The sequence below is a fragment of the Haliotis rubra genome, unplaced genomic scaffold (assembly GCF_003918875.1).
Source record: "Haliotis rubra isolate DU_JTF1 unplaced genomic scaffold, ASM391887v1 Scf455, whole genome shotgun sequence".
Lineage (NCBI taxonomy): Eukaryota > Metazoa > Mollusca > Gastropoda > Lepetellida > Haliotidae > Haliotis > Haliotis rubra.
Genome location: NW_025767141.1, coordinates 871,287 through 890,563, shown reverse-complemented (window position 1 = coordinate 890,563; position 19,277 = coordinate 871,287). Strand labels below are relative to the sequence as shown.

The 19,277-nt window shown below is 40.0% G+C and overlaps 1 protein-coding gene across 2 annotated transcripts; it reads left to right on the top strand.

Moving 5' to 3' along the window:
• Positions 1 to 9,037: 9,037 nt before the first annotated feature.
• Positions 9,038 to 18,667, top strand: LOC124290036 (sushi, nidogen and EGF-like domain-containing protein 1). Of its 2 annotated transcripts, XM_046726724.1 has the most exons (5): positions 9,038 to 9,285; positions 9,864 to 9,945; positions 12,341 to 12,448; positions 14,067 to 14,231; positions 16,552 to 18,667. In XM_046726724.1, exons 2-5 carry the CDS (start codon positions 9,873 to 9,875, stop codon positions 16,947 to 16,949), a joined length of 744 nt encoding a protein of 247 aa, XP_046582680.1. In that variant the 5' UTR covers positions 9,038 to 9,285; positions 9,864 to 9,872; the 3' UTR covers positions 16,950 to 18,667. The 2 variants fall into 2 exon arrangements, with proteins under 2 accessions (XP_046582680.1, XP_046582679.1); XM_046726723.1 differs by lacking the exons at positions 9,038 to 9,285; positions 9,864 to 9,945 and adding an exon at positions 10,923 to 11,431.
• The last annotated feature ends 610 nt before the right edge of the window (positions 18,668 to 19,277 follow it).

Sequence of the window (19,277 nt, the reverse complement as noted above, 5' to 3'; positions counted from 1 at the left end):
ATTCATTCAATCGTTAACCATAAGACTTAAAGACATATATCTTCAAACATGGTGTGAGAAAATATCTTTGTCAAGTAAATGTTTTTACTATTCAAAATTTAAAAAAGATTTATTCAATGAAGTATACTTATCATGTGTTAATATAAAGAAATTTAGGCGATCACTAGCAAGATTCCGATGTTCATCTCACGATTTGTTGATTGAAAGCGGCAGATATAAAAATGTTAAAAGAGAAGAGAGAATATGTAAACTTTGTCGTTTAAATGAAATCGAAGATGAATATCACTTTCTCCTCATCTGTCCATCATATAATTCAATACGATGTAAATACATTAAAAGATATTACTATATCCACCCAAGCATCATAAAATTCTCTACCCTTATAAGCAGTAAAAATCAAAATATATTACAAAATCTTGCCATGTTCATCCACATTGCAATGTTGTATAGAACAAAAGTTTTATCACTGTAATGTAAATATATTTATTTATGTAATTCCCCATTATATATGTATATGTACTAAAGGCCTGTGGCCTCTTCAGTACGAAATAAAGATTGACAAAAGACTGTGATGACGTTCTAGTGATAGAACCATGCGTCACGCGTTGTCGTCCGAGCTGGCTGCCAATGTGGTGATAATTGCAACGTGGTAGAACAGTTAGATCCAGCATAAGACGTTGGTGTCTCTAACTCAGATTCCCGTGCATAGTAACCAGCCTTGAGCCATGGAACAGACAACCCACATGGTGACTGATCCTCCACTAAACGGAACGAATGTTCCTGGGCGTGTATTCCTCCAGGTCTCCAGGGTGTCGCCATGTCACCTTGCCAGACATTCGATGAAGATCTGACAGCATTTGACGCTGAATCATCGTCCTTGACATCACTTGTAGGGAACTTGGTTACAGTGAGAGTGGAGTCTTTGTGATTTGTTTCTACGGATATTTTGCGGTATGTCACAGAGCCTTTGTGATTTTAACATCAACAAGGGAATGGTAAGGTACGGTAAATGACCTGTATGCCTACAACATGAATATTACAAGAGAGTTGAATTCATATTTACTTACATTAGGTCAGACAGACAGACAGACAGACTTTATTTGGTAATGTAGGCCATGTCGCCAAAACTACAATGAAATTAAGAATAACATTTTTAGTCACGATTTTCTTGACATAAACAGTTTTGTATATAAATAGAAGTGAGTAAGTCATAATAATATTCTCACATACAATAAACCCATATAGAGCAAAATGTTTCTAAAACAGCTGCCTCTGTTAATTTACAACATTATTAGCAAATAATACTATATCGTCGGCGAATAATAACAACATCACATCTTCAATATCTTGTGATATAAAACACCATAAGTTGACAATTTTCATAAATTTCAGCTGCAAGTTCATTTATAAAAATATATATAGAATCGGGCTTAACATACAGCCCTGCCTAACACCAGTGGATGGTTGGAACAAATCGGTTTTACAAGAATTAAGTTTCACACACGCTTTTAACAAGAACTAAACATACTTTTGAGTATATGATACATTTTCCCATGCCAACCTCTTTGCAATAACAAGTATAACAGTTTTACGATCAACATAGTCAAAAGTTTTAAAATCGATAAATGAAGCGTAAATTCGACCCTTGGTTTTACATAAGTACTTTGTGGCTACAGCTTGCAAGATAAAGATTTCCATCCAGATGCGTATTCTCTTCTCCAGAATGGTAGTGAACAGTTTTCCAGTTACGTTGAGAAGCGATATATTTCTATAATTACAGGTGTCTGCTGCATTTCCAGATTTAAATAACGGTATGATCATTCCAATAGTTAAGTTTTCAGGGAAATATGCCTAAATCATTTTATTAAAGAACATGTTGAGATATGGGGTAACATATGGTTGTGACATCTTAAAAATTCATTAGGAATTCCATCTTCACCTGGACTTTTCCTCGTGTGAGATTTGCTATGGCATCAAATATTTTCTTATCTGTTATAACCCCAGATAATAGTTTGTCGGTAAAGGGAAAGTTTGTACAGTTGTCACAGGTATAAATCTCTATGAAATTTGAAACAGTCTCTCCAAATGCGCATGTATCATTCATTAAGTTCCAGATTTAAGAGATCTTTAAAATATGTCAGCCAAACATCAGACGAAATTGTTGAGTTTTTAGGTTTTGTACTAAGAGCATATTTCAATTTTGTCCAGAATACTCTACAGTCAGTTCCATTTGCTGCTCAGAGGGGAGGTACCGCCAGGCCGACAACCGAGCTAATTTTGCTCATTTCAGCCCCTTCTAGCAGCGTCGGCCTGATGCAACATTTAGCCTTTGCCAATTTAAAAGGATTAGCGAAACAATCACCGTGGGGTTTAAATCTTGGGGACATGTAATAAAAAGTTTTACCTCTGGCAAGATGATCGTACATTCGTTCATTTATTCATACAATTAGTCAATCACTAGCAATTTTCAAACATTTCATACACACATTGAGCAATTTACATGCATGACTTACATTTATTTTAAGCACTTTTCATATACATACATTATATAAATGTATTTTAGGCACTTACATACATTTCATGGTTATGACCTGCTGCTTGTTTGGTCAAGATCTCGTTTACTGTTGACAGTCTTGCAGGACAGCTCTTCAACAAACATTCCCATGACTCCAGGAATGTCTTTTCTTATTGCTCTTGAACAAGTATCCCTGATGAACTAATATTCTCCACGGTGGGACGGAAATGGACTTTAAGATCTACCTGTGCATGATGCCATGATTGCGAATGGTTTGGTAAATATATCATTCCTTTATTTATAGGCTGTGTGAAAACTGTTCACAACTGTAAATTCAGTAAGTAGTGAACTCGTTAATTAAACCATGAGTTAGAACTCACTAAAGTGGTGAACTCGTCATGAGCTGAGACGACCCCCGTACTGACAAAACAATGCTAGCTGGCGTTAATTACTTCAAAGGACACCGGCAAGTCGGCCTGGCGCACCTCTCTGCATGTCTATTTGGTTCAAATGTCTGCTTGGTGGGACGCCCCTCTTCAGAGATGTCACGTGCTACTTTTTTATCAAAATTCTTTTCTTGATTTTGCAACACTTCTTGAAATTTGATTTAGCTTCAACGTATTTAAATCTATTTTCGTCACATGCAAAGTTCCTCATTTGGTGTAATGCTCCGTTTTTCTGTGTCTTTAGATTTTCACATTCTTGGTCAAACCAGGGAGACTATATAACGTTGTAGAGTATCCCTGGTCAAACCAAGCTGCTTGGTCACGGTACTTCTGTTTTAGTCACGGTACTTCTGTTTACCAAAAGACATTTTCCCCACGTTGGAAGCACAAAATAAGATCATGTCATTTAGTTTTGCAGCTGCTAGATTGATGTCTATATCTAAAGTTGTCACAAATTCGTTTACAATGGTATGAAAAGGATCTTGTGTCAAACATTGCTCTAAAACTGATTTATCATTCAAAATTCTAATCCTCGGTATATGGGTAAGTTCAGTTGTTATTGTCAACAGTTCCTGGTTATCTTCATGGAACAAGTCAAGCGGGAAGTGCCTGTGCTAACATTGTTGTTCTGTTTCAAGCCTTTCTCATCACCATTGTCAAGCGGGAAGTGCCTGTGCTAACATTGTTGTTGCGTTTCAAGCCTATCTCATCATCATTGTCAAGCGGGAAGTGCCTGTGCTAACATTGTTGTTGCGTTTCAACCCTATCTCATCACTATTGTCAAGCGGGAAGTGCCTGTGCTAACATTGTTGTTGCGTTTCAAGCTAATCTACCCTTGAAAATCTACGTTAGAACTGATCTTCAGTAACCCATGCTTGTCGTAAGATGCGACTAACGGAATCGGGTGGTCAGGTTCGCTGACTTGGTTGACACATGACATCGTACCCCAACTGCGTAGATCGATGTTCTAGCTGTTGATCACTGGCAAGATGATCGTACATTCGTTCATTTATTCATACACTTAATCAATCACTAGCAATTTTCAAACATTTCATACGCACATTGAGCAATTTACATGCATTACTTACATTTATTTTAAGCACTTTTCATATACATACATTATATAAATGTATTTTAGGCACTTACATACATTTCATGGTTATGACCTGCTGCTTGTTTTGGTCAAGATCTCGTTTACTGTTGACAGTCTTGCAGGACAGCTCTTCAACAAACATTCCCATGACTCCCAGGAATGTCTTTTCTTATTGCTCTTGAACAAGTATCCTTGATGAACTAATATTCTTTCTCCACGGTGGGACGGAATGGACTTAAGATCTACCTGTGCATGAGCCAATGATTGCGAATGGTTTGGCAAATATATCATTCCCTTTATTTATAGGCTGTGTGAAAACTGTTCACAACTGTAAATTCAGTAAGTAGTGAACTCTGTTAATTAAACCATGAGTTAGAACTCACTAAAGTGGTGAACTCGTCATGAGCTGAGACGACCCCGTACTGACAAAACAATGCTAGCCTGGCGTTAATTACTTAAAGGACACCGGCAAGTCGGCCTGGCGCACCTCTCTGCATGTCTATTTGGTTCAAAATGTCTCGCTTTGGTGGGACGCCCCTCTTCAGAGATGTCACGTGCTTTCACATTTTATCAAAAAATTCTTTTCTTTGGATTTTGCAAACACTTCTTGAAATTTGATTTAGCTTCAACGTATTTAAATCTATTTTCGTCACATGCAAAGTTCCTCATTTGGTGTAATGCTCCGTTTTTCTGTGTCTTTAGATTTTTCACATTCTTTGGTCAAACCAGGGAGATTTATATAACGTTGTAGAGTATCCCTGGTCAAACCAAGCTTGCAGCTTGGTCACGGTACTTCTGTTTTAGTCACGGTACTTCTGTTTACCAAAAAGACATTTTCCCCACGTTGGAAGCACAAAATAAGATCATGTCATTTAGTTTTGCAGCTGCTAGATTGATGTCTATATCTAAAGTTGTCACAAATTCGTTTACAATGGTATGAAAAGGATCTTGTGTCAAACATTGCTCTAAAACTGATTTATCATTCAAAAATTCTAATCCTCGGTATATGGGTAAGTTCAGTTGTTATTGTCAACAGTTCCTGGTTATCTTCATGGAACAAGTCAAGCGGGAAGTGGCTGTGCTAACATTGTTGTTCTGTTTCAAGCCTTTCTCATCACCATTGTCAAGCGGGAAGTGCCTGTGCTAACATTGTTGTTGCGTTTCAAGCCTATCTCATCATCATTGTCAAGCGGGAAGTGCCTGTGCTAACATTGTTGTTGCGTTTCAACCCTATCTCATCACTATTGTCAAGCGGGAAGTGCCTGTGCTAACATTGTTGTTGCGTTTCAAGCTAATCTACCCTTGAAAATCTACGTTAGAACTGATCTTCAGTAACCCATGCTTGTCGTAAGATGCGACTAACGGAATCGGGTGGTCAGGCTCGCTGACTTGGTTGACACATGACATCGTACCCCAACTGCGTAGATCGATGTTCTAGCTGTTGATCACTGGTAAGATGATCGTACATTCGTTCATTTATTCATACACTTAATCAATCACTAGCAATTTTCAAACATTTCATACGCACATTGAGCAATTTACATGCATTACTTACATTTATTTTAAGCACTTTTCATATACATACATTATATAAATGTATTTTAGGCACTTTACATACATTTCATGGTTATGACCTGCTGCTTGTTTGGTCAAGATCTCGTTTACTGTTGACAGTCTTGCAGGACAGCTCTTCAACAAACATTCCCATGACTCCCAGGAATGTCTTTTCTTATTGCTCTTGAACAAGTATCCTTGATGAACTAATATTCTTTCTCCACGGTGGGACGGAATGGACTTAAGATCTACCTGTGCATGAGCCATGATTGCGAATGGTTTGGTAAATATATCATTCCTTTATTTATAGGCTGTGTGAAAACTGTTCACAACTGTAAATTCAGTAAGTAGTGAACTCGTTAATTAAACCATGAGTTAGAACTCACTAAAGTGGTGAACTCGTCATGAGCTGAGAGACGACCCCGTACTGACAAAACAATGCTAGCTGGCGTTAATTACTTCAAAGGACACCGGCAAGTCGGCCTGGCGCACCTCTGCATGTCTATTTGGTTCAAATGTCTGCTTGGTGGGACGCCCCTCTTCAGAGAGATGTCACGTGCTACTTTTTATCAAAATTCTTTTCTTGATTTTGCAACACTTCTTGAAATTTGATTTAGCTTCAACGTATTTAAATCTATTTTTCGTCACATGCAAAGTTCCTCATTTGGTGTAATGCCCGTTTTTCTGTGTCTTTAGATTTTCATTCTTGGTCAAACCAGGGAGACTATATAATTGTAGAGTATCCTGGTCAAACCAAGCTTCTTGGTCACGGTACTTCTGTTTTAGTCACGGTACTTCTGTTTACCAAAAGACATTTTCCCCACGTTGGAAGCACAAAATAAGATCATGTCATTTAGTTTTGCAGCTGCTAGATTGATGTCTATATCTAAAGTTGTCACAAATTCGTTTACAATGGTATGAAAAGGATCTTGTGTCAAACATTGCTCTAAAACTGATTTATCATTCAAAATTCTAATCCTCGGTATATGGGTAAGTTCAGTTGTTATTGTCAACAGTTCCTGGTTATCTTCATGGAACAAGTCAAGCGGGAAGTGGCTGTGCTAACATTGTTGTTCTGTTTCAAGCCTTTCTCATCACCATTGTCAAGCGGGAAGTGCCTGTGCTAACATTGTTGTTGCGTTTCAAGCCTATCTCATCATCATTGTCAAGCGGGAAGTGCCTGTGCTAACATTGTTGTTGCGTTTCAACCCTATCTCATCACTATTGTCAAGCGGGAAGTGCCTGTGCTAACATTGTTGTTGCGTTTCAAGCTAATCTACCCTTGAAAATCTACGTTAGAACTGATCTTCAGTAACCCATGCTTGTCGTAAGATGCGACTAACGGAATCGGGTGGTCAGGCTCGCTGACTTGGTTGACACATGACATCGTACCCCAACTGCGTAGATCGATGTTCTAGCTGTTGATCACTGGCAAGATGATCGTACATTCGTTCATTTATTCATACACTTAATCAATCACTAGCAATTTTCAAACATTTCATACGCACATTGAGCAATTTACATGCATTACTTACATTTATTTTAAGCACTTTTCATATACATACATTATATAAATGTATTTTAGGCACTTTACATACATTTCATGGTTATGACCTGCTGCTTGTTTGGTCAAGATCTCGTTTACTGTTGACAGTCTTGCAGGACAGCTCTTCAACAAACATTCCCATGACTCCCAGGAATGTCTTTTCTTATTGCTCTTGAACAAGTATCCTGATGAACTAATATTCTTTCTCCACGGTGGGACGGAATGGACTTAAGATCTACCTGTGCATGAGCCATGATTGCGAATGGTTTGGTAAATATATCATTCCTTTATTTATAGGCTGTGTGAAAACTGTTCACAACTGTAAATTCAGTAAGTAGTGAACTCGTTAATTAAACCATGAGTTAGAACTCACTAAAGTGGTGAACTCGTCATGAGCTGAGACGACCCCGTACTGACAAAACAATGCTAGCTGGCGTTAATTGCTTCAAAGGACACCGGCAAGTCGGCCTGGCGCACCTCTCTGCATGTCTATTTGGTTCAAATGTCTGCTTGGTGGGACGCCCTCTTCAGAGATGTCACGTGCTACTTTTTATCAAAATTCTTTTCTTGATTTTGCAACACTTCTTGAAATTTGATTTAGCTTCAACGTATTTAAATCTATTTTCGTCACATGCAAAGTTCCTCATTTGGTGTAATGCTCCGTTTTCTGTGTCTTTAGATTTTCACATTCTTGGTCAAACCAGGGGAGACTATATAACGTTGTAGAGTATCCTGGTCAAACCAGGCTGCTTAGTCACGGTACTTCTGTTTTAGTCACGGTACTTCTGTTTACCAAAGACATTTTCCCCACGTTGGAAGCACAAAATAAGATCATGTCATTTAGTTTTGCAGCTGCTAGATTGATGTCTATATCTAAAGTTGTCACAAATTCGTTTACAATGGTATGAAAAGGATCTTGTGTCAAACATTGCTCTAAAACTGATTTATCATTCAAAATTCTAATCCTCGGTATATGGGTAAGTTCAGTTGTTATTGTCAACAGTTCCTGGTTATCTTCATGGAACAAGTCAAGCGGGAAGTGCCTGTGCTAACATTGTTGTTCTGTTTCAAGCCTTTCTCATCACCATTGTCAAGTCTGAAGTGCTTGTGCTAACATCGTTGTTGCGTTTCAAGCCTATCTCATCATCATTGTCAAGCGGGAAGTGCCTGTGCTAACATTGTTGTTGCGTTTCAAGCCTATCTCATCATCATTGTCAAGCGGGAAGTGCCTGTGCTAACATTGTTGTTGCGTTTCAACCCTATCTCATCACTATTGTCAACCGGGAAGTGCCTGTGCTAACATTGTTGTTGCGTTTCAAGCTAATCTACCCTTGAAAATCTACGTTAGAACTGATCTTCAGTAACCCATGCTTGTCGTAAGATGCGACTAACGGAATCGGGTGGTCAGACTCGCTGACTTGGTTGACACATGACATCGTACCCCAACTGCGCAGATCGATGTTCTAGCTGTTGATCACTGTATTGTCTGGTCCAGACTCGCTTATTTACAGACCGCCGCCATATAGATGCAATATTGCTGAATGTGGCGTAAAACTAAACTCAATCAATCAATTCAAGCCTCAATCTCATCAGTGGTGTCAAGCAGGAAGTACTGTTATGCACCACACATTCGAAGTATAAAAGCCTTTCAACAACTGGGAAGCAATATTATTTATTCTCTTTTCCGCCACCTGTACCTTTGACCTTATCTCCACGGTAACAACTCTAATGTAGTCTGACAGGCTGAACAAGCTATATTCTATAGTGCCCTAAATGTCAAGGAAACATCTAAATTTAAACTTGCCTATTCAACCCTCAGTGCGCATTGAATATGACATGTTTGAATAATGAATACGTGATTTCTCAGGGTATTGTTGGTATTAGTCATGACTGGATACTTAACATAGCCGACTGGCAAATCAATTTGGGACATCCTTACAAAGTGTACATTTACCTACTTGTATATCAAGCAACGGGGCTGAAAACAGCTACACTGATCACAGCGCTGTCAATCCTGACAGACTGACGCTTCCAAGGGCGTGAATGTGTTTTCTTCCAATTCCAGAAAATTACCAATCTCGTGGGTACAATTTCAGTACCTAATGTAGGAGCATTGCCAGAGGAGGCTTGAGTGAGTACATAGCGTATCTATTGTTCTATAACGGAGAATTAAAACGTAAAAGCTTATCTAAAGTATACTACTTTCAGCATTCTCTTTGAACTACTGCTAGATACCCGGAATTGTCGCGAGTGTAACAAGCACCGACCATTGGGTATTGAGAATCGGGTCTGGGGATGAGGGAAGTGTAGGGGCTGGGGTAAAGGGGTGGGGTGGTGGTTTAAAAACAGATATTTATTAACTAAAATTGGAACTGAAACTGAATATTCTTGTATGTAAACTTATTGAAACAATGCTATTTTTGTTGCTGCCATACTTCTACAATCTGAAGTTAAATGTAACGTAACTTATATTTTAGGCTGTTCCCATTTTTCTTGTTTGTAGTATATATATTCTTTCTTTCAGGAATTTCCAGGTTCAGTGTTTCCATTTCGATGAAACTCCAAATAACAACAACAAAATCTAGTTTAACTGACGAACGTCTCCTAAATAGGAAACTACTCTCATAATAAATAATCGTGTATCATTTTATTTAGAACTGGTTATTTTGAAAATACATGTAGTGTGTTAATTTGTTTGAAATATTAAAGTTTCAGGTGATGGGACGAATACCAGGAATCACAGCGTCAGTTTTTCTTTTGACTGCTGGGTATCTACACTGCCAAACATCAGGTACGTCGACTCTACATGGTGGTCGCTTGTGACACACCTTACCTCGGGGTACATCAAACACGCGGTTGTTGCATGGTGTTGGGGTGGGGATACGCGAATCACAGGTAACGTCAACACGCGGTTGTATGTGCGGAAATCTACCTCAACGGGACCCGTGAAGATCCGGGTTAGAATTGATCTTCAGTAACCCATGCTTGTCGTAAGAGGCGACTAACGGGATCGGGGGGTGGGGGTGGGGGGGGGGGGTGTCAGGCTCGCTGACTTGGTTGACACATGTCATCGTATGCCAATTGCGTAGATCGATGCTCACGCTGTTGATCACTGGATTGTCTGGTCCAGACTCGATTATTTACAGACCTCCGCCATATAGCTGGAATATTGCTGAGTGCGGCGTAACACTATACTCACTCACTCACCTCAACGGGACCCTAGTACGTATACTTTCAGTCGTATCTGAGAACACGTACCTCACGCACATCAACATGTGTTCGGGAAGGTGGGGTAGCCTAGTTTTGCCGACAAACAGTTTATATTTAAAAAACTCACATTGCTAAGTGTATTTAACGGTATTATGTGGATTCAAGGTACAGTTACTTGAACAAATATCGCGACAGCTATGACGCGTATGAAAATATCTTCACATCTTGAGTCAAATACTCCAGAATTATGCGTCATGTAAAACCCAGAGTGAATGAAAGTGTGGAATATAGATATTCCTGTTTAATGTGCATCCATCCAGTAGTTAAAACTTACAATTCCTTTTCAATATTTAGTGTTGTCCCTCTTGGGAACCCGCGAAGATCCGGGTTATAATTGGTCTTCAGTAGCCCATGCTTGTCGTAAGAGGCGACTAACGGGATCGGGTGGTCAGGCTCGCTGACTTGGTTGACACATGTCATCTTATCCCAGTTGCGCAGATAGATGCTCATGCTGTTGATCACTGGATTGTTTGGTCTAGACTCGACTATTTACAGACTGCCGCCATATAGCTGGAATATTGCTGAATGCGGCGTAATACTAAACTCACTCACTCACCCTCTGGTCGGTGGGGGTATCCTGTAGTCGGAAACTGAGCTTCATAATCTAGCCATATATGTGTCTGTATTTGAGCTGGTTATACAGGCAGTTGTACTGGATGTTAAATGCTTATCTTTTAGCAAAAATAAAGCGTAATTTTAGCAGTCTATTTTACCAGAATGACGGTAAGGTGATGCAATTTGATCTGCAGAGTTATGTCCCTTTTGTTGTTCTGACATCACCGTTTGTGTGTTTCACGGAAACGCCTTCTGAACACCTGTGAGATCCTCACCAAGCTGGTGTTGAGAGACGACCCGAATCTTGTTGTATGACAGTGTTTTTCGAGGAGGTATACACATGTTGGACAGATGCAACTTGACATGTGTCAAGATCCAGTCCAAGCTACCAGTGGTGTCATCAACCAGTGCCAAGGTCGTAATGGACGGGACTTTAGTAATGTTTGTCGAGTGTACGTAATGATAATAATAATGATAATAATAATGATGGCATGGCTCGTTGCTTTTACTACCGTCTCCGACATGCCTGTGGCTTTGACTCCGAGGTCCATCCATGGTACGACCCTGAACATGTCCAGGGCGTCATGGAAAATGATGCTTTCAAACTTCTGTGGAATAGGCCCATATACAGCCTCAGAAGAATTCCTGCCAACAAACCTGATCTTGTCCTTTTTGATAAAGCCAATGAATTTATTTATATCATTGAATCTTCTGTCCCTTTTGACACCAATGTGATTGGCAAGATTAAGCAAAAGCATGATAAATATGCGGATCTCGCCATTGAAATGGCTCGCTTGCATCCCAAGTACACTGTCGTAAGGCTCCCCATTGTTCTCGGTGCCCTTGGTTTGGTACCTCCTGATCTCTTGGCGCAGATCAGGAGAGTGCCCGGGTTCTCCACCGGGAGTACAGCCCTTCTGACACTCTGGGTAATGCAGAAGGCTGCAGTGTTGGGGAGCCTTCATATTCTCCGGAAAGTTCTTGGTGGGTTAGACTAGGCAGCGTTTCCTTGGAGAAGTCTCATTCGCTGTCTGGGCTGCGTGTAGAGGGGGCAAGGGCCCTGAGCTGATGATGAGCCTTACCAACCTGACTGTGCCAGGATCACCCAAACCCTCTCTGCTGCATATTATCTTTAATCTGTAAAACATAATAATAACAATAGCAATAAGTGCATTTATAATGCGCTAAACTCCATTCACTAGGTGAATGCCCATAGCGCTATTATTACCCCGGATAACCCAACCTGCCAGTGAAGCGCTAGGTTATTAGTCACATGACTTATCCCGCCGGGTACCCATTTTCTGATGGGTGAACCGAGGAAGTATACGTACTAAGTATAACAATGTATTTGTTTCTGACAGATCCGTGCGAGTCAAGACCGTGTGAGAACAGCGGCGTGTGTGGGGGACATGGGACCACTAACTATACATGCACCTGTATTGATGGCTACTTTGGGAAGAACTGTGAAAGTAAGGCCTTCACAGCTGACCAAGTTCACATGCAGTCTAAGTTAACTTAGGCTCAGTATTATGGTTACACTGCTATACTGAGTCTAACAACCCTTGTAGAAGGTCGCGTCACCTAAGGGACCGTTCATAATTTATCGCCAGGGGGTGGTGTGTGTGTGGGTGTGGGGTGGGGTGTGTGTGTGTGTGTGTGTGTGTGTGTGTGTGTGTGTGTGTGTGTGTGTGTGTGTTTGGGTTGTTGGGGTTGTTGGAAATTGATGACGATTTGTACAATGTGAATGCCCCCCTGCATGTCATGTACATAAGCAATTTCCCCTTGCATGTCATGTACATAATCAATTAAACCCTCCCTCCCCCTTCCAATATATTTTAAGCATATTTTTAAAATATATTTATGTACAAAATTGCTGAACCCCCTTAAAACATGTGTACGAAATTGCTGAACCCCCTACCTCCCCAGAACAAAGTGGGTGCCCCACCCACAACACAACCGTAAATTATGAACGGTCCCTAACTTTTTTAATTGACCAGCTCACCAAATCGCGAAAGTTAACATTTGCACATACCGTTTGAACTTTTACCTCGAAAACGTTTGTATACGAACGATTCCGATTGCTGTTTTCCGCGCGATCGCTTCCGAGTGATACACATGCAGGACGCGATTATTTACAACAGCGAGTAAACAGCCGCTGAAAAGAGCGTTTTTGTCAATATTCAAGGATGTCATCTTGCCATAATATAAGCTAATGGTAACCATGTCATCAGAAACCCCTAAGCGAAAATACTGCAGGGCGAATATCTGTGTCTTATGCGGATTTTCGTTTGTTGAGAGATCAGTGTCAGCGACTGAGGAAGAGAAAATCTAAAAACATTTTTTAAGTCCCGCCGGACCCAAAATAGTAGCTGTTGTCTGATTGGTGAAATCCGTTCGGCCGTCTCAAAGGTTAGCTGACGCGACCTTCTACTAGGGTTTGTTAGACTTAGTATATCAATGTAATGAATAATACTGAGCCTAAGTTTAGTTCACATGACGTTTAGTCACACATAAATGTTGTTTTCTGATTGGCTGAGTGCTCTTCGATTATTTTCAATGAACCCCGCTTACAAGCGAGCAACATTTTTTATGTAACCCGCTGGGAATGCCGAACTGTGTGAATTCATTTGGTACTTCGTGTTAGTAATTCTTTATCTCGAATAATTGAGTAACGTATATGATGTACGGAAATTACCGATGTTTTGCGAATGCAAATCGATGGAAGGGATATAACTCTAAATATGTTTTTCTTGTCAGTTGGTATTGGCCAATTACCTAACTCTGGTAGTCCTTATTATGAGTGCTTATACCAGTGCTTCAAACAGTTCAAAATGAACATTCAGTAAGATAAATACGTTGTTCACTGGTCCCTGGGAGCCCATGTGTTGATGTACCTTCTATGTTTATGTTCCCTGAGCCCTCGTGACCAGTAAACAATTTATAATATTAGTTTGAATTTGACCTCATTGTTACTTAGCAGAATCTAATCTGAAGATTGAGTTACGCTTGTCAATTGTTCCGTAAACTTACATCCATTTGCTACTTGTCATGTTGTGAATATGATAATACATTCAATCGTTATTTCAGAGTCAGTTTGTACAACATTGTACAGAGCACTTAACAATTTCAACTTGTGTGGGGTGTTCACAAGTTCTGGTGTTTGTATTGGTAAAATCGCCAACGGGGAGCTGTGTCAATGTCCAGATACCCACTGGGGCCCTCTTTGTAACCTGCCTACTCAAGGCGAGAACAGTAAGTGTGATGTCCTGTCTGAGACTGTTAGTAGGTTTGCCTGCGTTAACACACAGTAAGTGTGCTGTCCTGCGTTAACACTGCTGTCATGTCTGAGAGGGTTCAGTAGGTTTGCCTGCGTTAACACTGCGTTGTCATGTCTGAGGGTTCAGAGGGTTCAGTAGGTTTGCCTGCGTGAACACTGCGTTGCCATGTCTGAGAGGGTTCAGTAGGTTTGCCTGCGTTAACACTGCGTTGTCATATCTGAGAGGGTTCAGTAGGTTTGCCTGCGTTAACACTGCGTTGTCATGTCTGAGAGGGTTCAGTAGGTTTGCCTGCGTTAACACACGTAGACACAGTATGCGTGTTGCTTCGTCAATGTGCTCTTTGGAGGAACCATGGTTTGACTCATTCTCTTGCCACAGAGGTTACTTATCATATCTTCCTACGAACCTCTGTTCTAATACGGCCATATTTCCCGGTTCTCGTAAAATCCCCTAGCGGCACAAAATCGCAACACAAATTATCTCCCTTCTTTCTATCCAATCAGAACGCGTGTTACATCGACTTAGATCTAACTGGACTAATGCAAGTAAATATGGGGCCACAAATATCCCTCCTCTGCCGGGGACATATGTTAATGTGACACACAAGACATTTAATGGCTAGCTTGTCCGTTGTCAACGAGGGCGATGGAGACGCCATTGATCCGCCATTACACGACTGAGTTCTGTTTAGAAGAAACGTTTGCGCATCGCGCAGGAGAAGAGGTTCTAGTTTTCCCGAAGCATACGGAAATTACCGAGGCCTTGCGATTGATCACATTTGAAACAACGTCGCTGATTGCACAAATAAATCTGATTGCAACCAATCACGACTCCTGAACACTCGCACCATGAGAGTTTGTATTAGAACAGAGGTTCGTAGGAAGATATGAAAAGTAACCTCTGTGGGAAGAGAATGGGTTTGACTATGATATTCAAAATATGATTTTTCTCTGAACTGCAAAGGTGCAACCATCACAACGTTGACAAGGTAAATGTCATTAGAGAACCAACGTTGAATGCTAGCTTGGATTATGAATGTCACATTCATGTTATAGCTATTGTTGTCCTGGAGATTTTTTTATTTTCGATTTTGTTTTTATTCCACTTTTTTCGTACAGCATATCATACATAGACTTCATTACAGATCAATAATGATTACAAAATAAACGTGAGATACAATTGCGGTTAAACAATGTATATGACAAGTTGATTTGGCATAAAAAAGTGAATGGTTACGTCATTCACAAGCAGTGTCAGCAAATAAACGGTGACATGAGCTGGACCAAAACTATTTATTTTAATCAAATTTAAAACAAATTTATTTTAATCACAAGTTGAAAACGCTATTGCTTTAGTAATATTATAGTAGTTTGTCAACTCTTGCTGGACAACCTCAAGACTCAAAAATCTTTGTTTGGAATACGATTCAAAAATAAGGTATTTTATAACCAGAATTATAGCATTTAAAGGGTCATTGTTTTTAACGGGAAACCCCCCAAATATCACTTTCTTTATTGAAAGCTATTCAAATTTCTGCAACATTGTTTATCCATTTTGAATATGAGTCTATAAAGAGTTGACATGTTTACAATACCAGAATAAGTGTCTGATGACACATTCATGTTATAGCCATTGTTTTCCTGGAGAGTTGTACTGCTCACAAAGACATACAAATACTGGAAGTCGCGGAAAGAAACATGCTATGATCTGTAATGATCGGTTGTCTTTTTGAATATGTGAACTAAACAGATTGTTTACGGCGTGTGATGCCACGCGAGAGAAAGCTGCAATTTCTGTGGTTAATGTAGAATTAGATCAATAGCTAGCTAACCTATATTTTTTTACAGTGTAGTTGTGTTACGTTGTAAGGACGGTTAGGTCTCGTGGGATGTTTTGTCTGATTCAGACATAAAGAAGACGTTTACGTTTCTGTGTTCTCAGAATAAATGATCAATAAACAACAGTCAATAATACCCAATTATGATACCCAAGCTGGTTCCCGGCTCCCTTTGTGCGCATCAACTTGCAATATGCGAGACGGGGTCCATCTTACTTCCGGTATCAGATTTCCGGTGACAAGCGTATATATTCCAGAACCAGTCCTGGTTCCAAATTGCGCGAGCGCCAAATGTGACTTTACTAAACCGGACCGAGTGTAGGTTGTTTGTCACCGGTGTCGTGAAGTTCCATGACCGGGCCATGCAGGTTACACGTTAAGTGAACACTTACATATTTGCATATTGTTATATTTTTATCATTTATTGTGCGTAATGTTATAATCTAATTTGTTCCAGAAACCCTGACACTATGCCAAAGACAAAAACAACTTTTCAGCACGACTGTCAAGCTCATCAACGATTCCGACTTTACAGACAATTCCATTTCTCTTTTACGCACCCTCACTGATATCTCGCGCCTGAAGTCCGTGCTTCACGAGATGAACCTGTCGTATCTGCCGGTGCGCACGTGCACGTCTGACGGTAGCTTTGCCGCCTCACAGTGTGACGTCAGCATTGATGACCTTGCTACCTGGAAATGTTACTGTACAGAGACGGGGGTGGCGTTATGCAAGGTCACGATAGGGTCAAGGACGTCCTCAAACAGAAGCTGTGAATGTGACTGTGAGTACTGGCAGTGCATCCAATGGAAATTAGTTGATAACGCAAAATTCAAACACTTTCCTGTTTTTTGAACAAATGACGTCAGTGTTTTGGCGTATGTGCACGACTTGTGAATCCATCTAGCGGATCTGCATAAAATGTGCGCACAGGTTTTTAAGTAAATCTATCCATTAACGCATGATATATTATATTCTCATGCAAATTATCAATAATATTTTCATTAGCATAAACGTCGAAAAGCGCTCTAATTTAAGGCAAACACCGCCCACTCTACTCTCAGCCAGTCAGTGAACGATAGTCTATTTGTGGGCGTGGTTTGTTTCTCAGGGTTATGGAAACATGATCACTAAATAAAGTGCTTGGTTAGCCTGTCGAATTACATGTCTTCAACTGCAATGCGTTTACCTTGAATTATAAAATACCAATCTGGAATAGAATATACAACAGATGAGTGCCTGACATCTTGTGTGTGTTGATGTTTTGTTGATGTCTTGGTTTGTGAAGTGAAGTCCATGAGCGTTTGTGTCTGCGTGTGTTTGCGTGCGCTTTCATACCAGTACTTCGTTTTACTTTCTTACCTTGCTCGAACGTTTTTGCGTGCGCTTTGATTCCAGCACTTCGTTTTCCTTTATCACCTTGCTCGAACGTGTTTGAGTGCGCTTTAATACTAGCACTTCGTTTTACTTTCTCACCTTGCTCGAACGTGTTTGAGTGCGCTTTAATACTAGCATTTCGTTTTATTTTCTCACCTTGCTCGAACGTGTTTGAGTGCGCTTTAATAATAGCACTTCGTTTTACTTTCTCACCTTGCTCGAACGTGTTTGAGTGCGCTTTAATAATAGCACTTCGTTTTACTTTCTCACCTTGCTCGAACGCGTTTGAGTGCGCATTAATAATAGCACTTCGTTTTACTTTCTCACCTTGCTCGAACGTGTTTGAGTGCGCTTTAATACTAGCCCTTCGTTTTACTTTCTCACTTTGCTCGAACGTGTTTGAGTGCGCATTAATAATTGCACTTCGTTTTACTTTCACACCTTGCTCGAACGTGTTTGAGTGCCATTTAATAATAGCACTTCGTTTTATTTTCTCACCTTGCTCGAACGTGTGTTTTAATGCGCTTTAATAATAGCACTTTGTTTTACTTTCTTACCTTGCTCGTACGTGTGTTTGCGTGCGCTTTAATAATAGCACTTCGTTTTACTCTCTGAAATTGCTTGTAAAGATAAAAGCTGTGCTTTTTTTCTATTTTACTTGGACTAATTTGAAAGGTATATAGGATATTTTGTTGTAGTATAAATCACAATACAAGTTCGATGTATAAAGTGGACACGGTTACAGTCATATTGGAATACAAAACGGTTTCTTTATGCTGTTAGTTACAGTTAAGAGTCATAAAGCGGAATTACTACCTGCAGACAGTTGCAAGGGAAAACTTTTAATTATGTGGACATTCATAATAAAGTTGCCATAAGCTGTATCTATTTATTTGTTAAATATAATATTTGATCTGTCTGAACACATCTTGTATCCGTAGAAGTCAAATCTTGTATTTTCTGTTTTACATGGCAAAATCACACGGAGAGATTGAACCATGGGGAAAGTGGTCACTTCCTCATAGAGACAGATGTGATGACGTCACTCCGGTCATTCAAACGGCGAGCCTCATGAAGTCCAGGGTGGGGATAATGGTCTGCGAACTTGTCCGATCAGTTTACACTACATGTGTGAACAATGCATTTTGAACATGGATGGTGATTACAGGATTACCGAGTAAATGAATGAAACACGATTCAAACGTTGTTGTTTGTTGTGATGTACCGTCAGGTCCCCTTGCATTAAAGTGACTTCAAAACATGATTGTTAACTCCTAACGCCCTTATTTGGTATGGAACAGTTAGCGCCTGACTTTCGATTGTCATGTTATTACATTGAGGGTTTATTCTTTAACGTAGTTCAAACATGTGACAGAAAAGGACATAATGGACTCATGGCATCAGGCAAAAGTTGTTTTGACATGGGTATTTTCTTTGGTAATTTTGTGAATGAATAACGGACGGTCACTGATAACAATCATATCGACTATGGGACCGATGGGGTAGCCTAGTGGTGAAAGCGTTCGCTCGTCACGCCGATGACTCGGGTTCGATTCCCCACATTGGTACAATGTGTGAAGCCCATTTCTGGTGTCCCCCGCCATGCTATTGTCGGAATATTGCTAAAAGCGGCCTAAAACTAAACTCACTCACTCATGTTATTAAATTGAGAGTTTATTCTTTAACCGTAGTGCAAACATGTTGCAGAAAAAGACATAATGGACTCATGGCATCAGGCAAAAGATGTTTTGACATGTTTTTTTCCTTTGGTAATTTTGTGAATGAATTTTTTTACATTTGAACCAG

Coding starts and splice junctions, on each gene's coding strand:
- LOC124290036 (XM_046726723.1), top strand. CDS start 11,320: ATGTTGGACAGATGCAACTTGACATGTGTCAAGATCCAGTCCAAGCTA. Junction 11,432..12,340: donor TTTAGTAATGTTTGTCGAGT/GTACGTAATGAT, acceptor TGTTTCTGACAG/ATCCGTGCGAGTCAAGACCG. Junction 14,232..16,551: donor GCCTACTCAAGGCGAGAACA/GTAAGTGTGATG, acceptor AATTTGTTCCAG/AAACCCTGACACTATGCCAA.